The sequence below is a fragment of the Tasmannia lanceolata genome, unplaced genomic scaffold (assembly GCF_043159265.1).
Source record: "Tasmannia lanceolata isolate RefF3 unplaced genomic scaffold, GAP_Taslan_0.1 ptg000011l, whole genome shotgun sequence".
Taxonomy (NCBI): Eukaryota; Viridiplantae; Streptophyta; class Magnoliopsida; order Canellales; family Winteraceae; genus Tasmannia; species Tasmannia lanceolata.
The window spans coordinates 17,264,167-17,273,334 of NW_027518688.1; the positions used below are offsets into that span (position 1 = coordinate 17,264,167).

Here is a 9,168-nt window from a genome sequence, read left to right on the forward strand (position 1 = left end):
CCTACTAAAGTGCATCTTGAAATCGAAATGCATAGCGAAAGAAACACGGTGAGTATATTAGTGTTATACCATACCATTATGCTATATAATTGTATTTATATGAGTTTCATGTTGGTGTATGTATTGTGTATAAATATTTGTATGTATTATATGTGAAATGTGGTATGCACTGAAGTGACACTGTCTGTCACTAGGTTTTTGATGTTAAACAATTATGGGTATTTTTTGCTTATGTGATGATCTTTTAGTGTGTATTGTTAGAGGTATCCTATCTTCCATGCGACAAGAAGAGAAGAGAAGAGAATGGAGGAGAAAGAATGAAAGAGAGTTGTGTTACAACTCTCTCACACGAAGAGATACCCCCATACATGAGTATGTAATTCACGACCACTCTCAACACTCCCCCTCAGGCTAGAGTGTATATATTACACATTCCCGGTTTGTTACATATGTCACTCAACCTTGCTCTGCTTTGAGGTTTGGTGAACATATCTGCTATCCGATCATTTGACCTTGTGAAAACAGTGCAAATCTCCCCTTTTTGGATCCTGACAGTCCACTTCTATGTGCTTTGTCCTCTCATGGAAGACTGGATTCAATGCTATGTGAATGGCTGCCTTGTTGTCACAATATAACAAAGCAGGTGATGAGGAAGGCAACCCAATCTCAGACATAAATGATCTCAACCTGCCCTTCACTCAACTGGGCCACTACATCCTGCTTCTTACTCTTCCATGATATTAAATTACCTCCAATAAAGGTACAATAACTAGTGGTAAACCTTTTTTCTGCGGGGTATCCTGCCCTATCTGCATCTGAATACCTCTCAATCCTCATGTGACGATGCTTTCTGAAGAACAATCATTTTCCATGAGCTTTCTTCAAATATCTTACAATTTGGGCGACTGCTGACCAGTGAGATGTCCGTTGCGAACTCATGAACTGGCTGACTACACTGACTGTGAAAGAAATGTCTGGACGAATCACAATAAGGTAGATCAGTTTTCCAACTAGGCGTCTGCATCCAGGAGAAAGCTTGACGTTTGGGTCCATAGCCATAGGTGTCTCAATTGGCTTCGCTCCCAGAAGAACCATCTCTTCCAATATATCCAGTGCATACTTTCTTTATGACAGAGATAGTCCCTCACGTGAATATGCTACCTTTATCCCAAGAAAGTATCTCAGGCGTCCAAGATCTTTGGTTCAAAATTCTTTCTGAAGGAAATCCTTCAGTCTCTCCATACCTAAACTGTCGCTTATGATGATGTCATCTACGTAAACAACCTGAAAGATCCGACCATCCTTTGACTGCGAACTACATATCGAATGGTCTACAGCAGACTGTGTCATACCGAATCGTACCACTGCCTCACTGAATCTCCCAAACCAGGCGCGAGGAGATTGTTTAAGGCCATATAGGGCCTTACTCAACCGACAGACGGCATGCCTCATCTCCCCCTAAGCAACATATCCAGGAGGTTGCCCCATGTAGACTTCTTCCTTCAAATCACCATGGAAGAAGGCATTCTTGACATCCAACTAGAAGAGCGGTTGTGATATGTTGACTGCAAGAGAGATGAAAACTCGGACTGATGGAATTTTAGCCACAGGGGAGAACATGTCCGTGTAATCAATACCATATGTCTGTGTGTACCCCTTTGCAACCAAATGCGTCTTAAATCTTTTCCATTGTCCCATCGGGTAGGTATTTGACGGTAAACACCCACTTACAACCCATAGCCTGAGCCTAAGGAGGAAGAGTAATCGACTGCCAAGTACGATTAGACTGAAGAGCACCCAACTTTGCATCCATCGCAGCTCGCCAACCAGGATGAGCTAAGGCCTCTACAACATAATGAGGAGCAAAAACAGAGGATACAGAAGACATATATGAATGGTAACTGGGTGACATATGAGCATAAGAAACCACATTAGAAATAGAATGAATGGCGGAACGAGAACGTGTGTGATGAGATAGGAGCATCATCAGGTACAGAAGAAGAAACAATTACCTCAAAATTAGATGGGTCCAACAGGCTGTGGAGGAGGTGGCACGCATGAGGCGCCATCTGCACATGTGGGACGTAAATACATGAGGAACTGGTAACGACAACAGAAGTGATGGGTCAGGGGAGGGTGTAACAACAGACCCGGTAAAGTATGGGGTGTCCTCAAAGAACGTGACATCACGACAGAGCTGAGGACTGTAACAACGATACCCCTTTCGAGTTTGAGAGTAGCCAAGGAAAATACACTTGATGGCACGAAGATCTAGCTTATTTAGGCAAAGGTTGTGACCAAAGCAAGTGCACCCAAAGACTCGAGGAGGCAGTGGAAAAGGGTTTCTAGAGGGATGTAAAACTAAGAAGGGCGAACGATTCTATAAGACGGATGAAGGGAGACGGTTCGCCAGAAAACAGGATGTAAGGACAGCATCGGCCCAATACGTCTTTTGAACACTCATCTGAAACAGCAGGGTGCGTGCCATGTCAACAAGATATCTAAGTTTTCTTTCAGCAACCCCATTTTGCCGAGAAGTATGGGCACATGAGGACTGGTGAATAATGTTATGACTAGATAAGAACTGTTGAAAGCCATTAGAAGCAGAAAAATATTCACGAGCATTGTCAGTGCGCAAGCATTTAATAGAACAGGAATATTGGGTAGATATTTCAGCATAAAATGAGCAAAACACATTAAACACTTTAGAACGATCTTTCATTACATATAGCCATGACATTCTTGAATAATAGTCCACAAATACAATGGAATATCGACAACCAAAGATAGATGGAGTTCTATATGGTCCCCAAACATCTGAATGAACTAACTCAAAGGGACTCGAGACACAACTAGCAAAACGTGATGAGAAGGAAACACGATGGTGTTTTCTATACTGACATGACTCACAATGAAAAGTACTAACTGTACTAGACATAATAGAAGAATGTTGTAGCTGATCCACTGGAGGGTGACTGAGGCGATAATGCCACAAGAATGAATCAACTGAAGTACGCAAGGCAGTATGAGGAGCCTCACGATCAAAATAGTAGACTCCGTCCTCATGGCTCGAACCAATCCTCCTAGTCGTTAGATCCTAAAAAGTACAATAAGAAGGAAAGAAGGTTACAGAACAACGAATATAGCGAGTAAGCTGACTAACAAAAAGAAGTTACCGGGGAAACTAGGAACACATAAAACAGAAGAAAGGGACATGCTAGGTTTGACGGATGTGTCCTCGTACCAAAATTAGGACACATCGTCCCATTAGCCAAGGTGACAGATGTAGATGTAGAACCAGGCTTAAATGAACTAAGAAGTCTGTCGTTACCAGTCATATGATGGGAGGCTCCAGAGTTAATGAGCCAGGAACTGGAATTACTGAGAGAGAAGGATGGGTTGCTACCTTCCTTGGCTAGTGTGGCAGTGGCTTGTTTTCCTCGATCCTGTGACCTCAAGAAAGGCTCATACTCGGCTCGTGAAACGATTAGTGTATCGGAAGTCTCAGGCACTTGAGGGACTGCAGTGGAGCTCTCTGTGGTAGTACCAGAAACATGATGAGTAGCTGGGGAAGGAGTAACTTCGGAGGCAAGTCATAGCAGAAATCAATAGTGTGACCCTCCATACCACAATGGGTATAGTTACTGGATCCACGGTCGCCACCACCACTGCCTCCCCCTAAATCTCTGCTAGTGCCACGACCACGACGGCCACGACCGCGACCACCACTTGCACCACGACCATAACCAATATGCACGGAAAGGGCATATTGCTCAATAGAGGAATCATCAGGGACTCTGTCCGCATAGCACGCTAAACCCTAGAAAAGACCTCCGCCAGGGACGGTAAAGAACCATGCCCAATATCAGTTGGCGAATGGCACGAAAGTCTCACGCCAAGCCATCAAGAAACTGAACGACACCCAGGTCACTCTTTTACTTGGCCAACACAACAAGATCAGATCAGTAGAGGAGGGTTGATACGCATCAAGCTGCTCACATAAGTGGAAGAACTCAAAATAATACTTAGAAACAGATCTATCACCACACTGCAGACGTAGGAGCGTTGAGTAAGTATCACATATCCGTGTCAAATTATTTTCCCCTGAATAAAGCGTCTCAGCGTGAAGCCAGACATCTCTAGCTGTATCAAGAAACATCATATGCTTACCAATCTCCGGCTCTATGCTATGGAATAGAAAAGTCTGAATGTGAGCATCGTCCTGGCACCACTGGGCATACTCCTTCCTCTCAAGTGACAGGGGATCCTTTGTAAGGTAAGTGGACGTCCCCTGTGCATGAAGATAAATCTGAACAGAATGAGACCATGCCGGATAATTCGCACCATTGCGTTTAATAGAGGTCATCAGAATCATAGGGAGGGTCATGGAAGACACAGGAACAGTACTGGATGATGCAGGAGTTGTAATACTTAATATCCACAACGAAATCCACTCAAACAAAAAAATGCCAACCTACAATCGCCACCAACTACAAACAACTAATAACAACAAACAACGAAGGAGCCACCAACAACTCACCACCAATATTAGCAAATTGCCAATAACAATTCACCGCCAACAATAAACCACCACCAACATGAGTAAATCTCCAACGAACCACCAACTAATAACAATCAACGAGTCAACCAAGCAACCACCAACGTCACAATCAACGATCAAATATGTAGCTGTCCTACAAACCATTAGACGGCCCAAGACGGGAGAAAAATGCCGACAACACAGACACGTCAAAAAGTGAAGAATCGGTAACTACCGCCATCCTGGCCACAAAGACGTAAAGGTAAGGGAAGGTTCTTAGATCATGAAGACTATTAGTGTGTGTGTGGATGTGCGAGTATTCTTATATATTTATGTAACCCTTTAGTCTTACATATAAATATAATATTTTCGTGGGTATGTGAGAACACATAGACACACAAACGCATTCTCCCCATCTCTCTCTCTCGTTTCATCTTCTTCTTCTCTTCTCATACCTTCGAATGTAACATGGTATCAGAGCCCTAGGGTTCTTCCGTTCTCATCCTTTTTTTTTTCTTTCCCCCACTTTCTTTTTCTTTTTATTCCATACTTTAAAAAAAAGGTTGATGTTCACGTGAACAGGACCGCGTAAACAGTACCGCATGAACAATGTCGTGTGAATTGTGCCGCGTGAACAGTGTCGCAGGAACAATGTCGCGTGAATATTACCGCATGAATAGTGTTGCGGTTGAAGATCAAAAGTTTTCCACCGTGAAGACGAAGGTCAAAAGTTCTTTATCCTTATCTTCTAGCATTTTCCCAAATCCCAAAACCCTTACTTGAAAACCCAAAAACTCAATAATCCCATGCGCACCACCTAGAAACCCAAAAACTGTAGACACCCCCATTTTGCTACACTTTAACCTACAATATTCCATAAGTGATCCGTGGAATTTCACTAATTTTCACTCCCAAAGTCCAAAATGTTCGAAACGGGCGACGGAATTTACCCGGTATGCTAGTTTGACCTGAAAAATTGTTAAAAGGCCTTATTTATGGTACAAAGTCATGTGAGATGCCTATTACCATATACTCATATAATGTATGTCATCCAAACCATGATCAAACCTTACCAATCTCTAATCGGATCAAGATTAGCTGGGGTCACTTTACAGTCCAAGCCCTAATTCCATTCTGAGATCCAATTTTTTGAAAATCACTAAATCAAGGGCTGAGAATAATTTAGGTGTTTCTATCAATAATTTGGTGTCATTTAGTCAAGGTTTAATCAATCAGGGTCAATCCCAATCCCGATCAAATATTGAGTCGCTCAAGTGAGGAAAAATCCTACGAAAAGACACAGATCAATGAAAATGAATGAGAGTCGTCAAATTCATTTGATCAAATCATCAACAATAGAAATTTTAAATCCTTAATCCATAGTCTAATGGTCGGGATTTTTCTAAAATTAAATAAGTTGGTCGGTTCGATCGGATCGCCAATTTGATTATTTTTTGAAAAAAATGATCCGTCGTTCAAGATGACCAAACAAATCCGCCATTTACATTGCCACGAATCCAGTCTTCCATAAGAGGACCAAACATATTGAAGTGGATTGTCATTTCATTAGAGATTTGATTCAGTGAGGCTACATATCTCCCGTGTTTACCAGATCTACAGATCAATTAGCAGACATGTTCACGAAGCCTCTAAGTAGAGCTAAGTTAGTTGATAATTGTAACAAGATAGGAATGTTAGATATCTACATTCCAGCTTGAGGGGGAATGTTAACAGGTTTTTAGGTCTTTATTGTAATGCCTAAGGGCATACTTGTCTTTGTACTTCACTCTTTATTATTTATATTACATGAGTGAGGGGGAGAACCCTAACTCAATCTTTTCTCTCACTCTTTACTTTCTCTCTTTTCTCTACCTCTCTCAACAGTAATTGTGTTCCATCTTTCCTCTATTTTTTTAATCATTTACAGTCAAGCTTGGAAGCAACTCGGCCAATGTAACATGACTCAGACGAGTCTATTACTAACTAGGGGATTTTAACATAAATGCCCCTACCAATGTGTTACATTAGTAATAGATTTTAGTTACAAATAAAACTTCAGACTATCCCCTTGCCGTCAATGGAGTTTCTGAGCGTGTGCTTCTCTTTATAATTTTAGATCTAAGCCAATTGTGGTGAAATTATTGGGTAACATTTTCACTATGAAACTAATTGCTAAAATTTGCGTGAAGTGATTAACTTTGGCCTCCTTAGAGATATTAATTAGCTGTAATTTAGCGCAATTGTTGGCATATACATTTTTTATCCTTTTATATGCAATACAATGGTATTGTAGATGAGGTTTTTTCAGAAAATTCGGATGGTGTCCATGTTCTTTTGGTGAATATCAATGACAAAACCAATTATGTAGCAATTAGTGTGTTTTTGCAGGAAAAGAGTATCATAGAAAAACCATTAAAAAGAAAAGAAAAGAAAATTATCAGTAAATATCGATCATCAACTCTAGACCTCTACCTCATACAAATTTAGTCATAAAAGTCGTTATCATTCATTTTAATAATATTAACAATGATCAACTGCGTAATATTTAACAACGAACAACTGCACCCTTATAACAGTTGATTTTAGAGAGATGCTCTTTTGACTGATTTTTTTTTCCAACTTTTTAAATAGTGAGAATGCACAGTTGGTTTTTATTTTTTGAACCATTTTAATACATCTTTTTATTATTCATTTAATTTTTCTTCAACGCCCTGTGCATCGCACGGGCCTCACACTAGTTGACAAATGATAAGAGAATTTAAGAAAACCGATGACATAACTTTTCTATGCTTGATTGTGATGACTGAAACATGTGATAAAATATGGTGAAAACAATGTTTTTCATATGAAAATGATCTTATATTCTGTATCTAGCACTTCTGGAAATAAGAACCCTTACCTCAACTACAGAAACCAATCGCAAGATGTTGGCCTCACCCCACGGACAGCCTATCAACTGCAATCCTATTGGAAGTCCTTGTTTGTCATGACCAACCTGAATGTAGAGACATTAATGAAAGAAAAGGTTGTACGTCAGATGTACCACCCTTGATATGTGATCCAACATAAGCCTCTTAAAAAGTGGTCTGCTGTTGGATCAAATATCAAGGATTCTACCCCTTTGACGGTACTTGACAGTTGGGCACCATATAAAAAAAACTCATAGAAAGAAAGAGATGATCATCAGTGAACAGACTAGTGATAACTGACGGTCATAATAGGAAGGGTTTTCTCATTCCAGACTAGGGATAACAAGTAATAAATTCATCTACGAAATGCATAAATAGACCAGCAGTCCTCATTTTCCTCTTTATATACCGAAATAAATAAATTAGGAATTATATAACTCCTGAAATACATTAAGGTAATCAATCACTACCAAAAAAATGCCATTTCACTCTTTTCCACCATTACAAATCAATAGAAATGATAATAAAAGATTGCAGATCATGCTATAACTACCAAATAAAAATATGACATTGCATATCTATCCCAGACCGTGACAAATAAACGTTTAAGAGATCTGAAGCAAATAGCCCGTTGAATGAAGAGAAACCCACGGCAGCCCCAAAACCGATGTTGATAATATAATATGCTTCCAATCTTCCACACAAAGAAGGATCTCACCAACACGGAGATGTCGTCCAACAAGAAAACGTGAAATGATTGGAATCTCACAGGTGCCAGGATGCCAACCAAATGAAGATAAATCAACCTCCAATGCACACCAAAGAGCTCCTTGAATCCAAGAGACAACTCTAGTCATTGACCATGTTCTATCAGATTCTCCAAGTACCACTCAGATATTATCTTATGATCTTCCAATTGGTTTACGAAAAGGAAGGCATTCTTGTACTCATTGTCCAATTACCAATTTTGTTTCTTACCGGTCTGTTTTCCTGTTTCTTTTTTTTCTTTTTTTTTTTTGAATAGTCGCATTTCCTGCTTTCTGATTTTGTTTATTAGTCCCAGTTCCTTCTAAGTTTGCAGATGTCTATATTATTTTATGATCTTCCAATTAATTTACGAAAAGTAAAGTGTTCTTGTACGCGTTATCAAATTAGCAATTTTGTTTCTTACCGGTCTCTGGTCAGTTCTTGTACTCGTTATCCAATTAGCAATTTTATTTCTTACTGTTTCGTTTCTCCTTCATTTCGTGCTTTTCCTACTTTTGTTTATCTATCCCAATTCCTACAAAGTTTGCAGATGTCTTCTCTCATCATAAATGGAAAGAGGCTATGGTTGAGGAAATGTGAGCAACTAAAAAGTAGATAACGGGATACAGTTGAATTGCATGCGGAACAGAATGTGGTAGGATGTCGATGTGTTTAATACCATCAAGCATAAACCAGATGTATCTATTGACATAGATAAATCTCGTCTGGCTGCTATGGATTTCCAAGATTGGTGGAGCAGATTATAGGGAGACATTTCTACCTATAGCTAAGCTAAATTCTGCCCATCTGCTCCTATCTATTGCTGTGACTTGTTCTTGACCGTTACATCAATTGGCTGTGAAGAATGTTTTTTTCATGGTGATGTTTCAGAGGAAATATCTATTGGTTCCTGAAAAGATGCTAGATCAGAGAATCAGGGAATTTTCTGTTAAAGCAAATTCAGTATTTTAA

General features: G+C 39.9%; 1 protein-coding gene across 1 annotated transcript; it reads right to left on the reverse strand.

Annotated features, from left to right (window-relative positions):
- Nucleotides 1-1,747: 1,747 nt before the first annotated feature.
- LOC143885943 (uncharacterized) lies at nucleotides 1,748-4,387 on the reverse strand. Its single transcript, XM_077389973.1, has 7 exons — nucleotides 3,932-4,387; nucleotides 3,628-3,820; nucleotides 3,177-3,535; nucleotides 2,927-3,097; nucleotides 2,448-2,584; nucleotides 2,013-2,069; nucleotides 1,748-1,901 (listed from the first exon to the last, which is right to left on the reverse strand). The coding sequence occupies exons 1-7, from the start codon at nucleotides 4,385-4,387 to the stop codon at nucleotides 1,748-1,750; spliced, it is 1,527 nt and encodes a 508-aa protein (XP_077246088.1).
- Nucleotides 4,388-9,168: the final 4,781 nt, after the last annotated feature.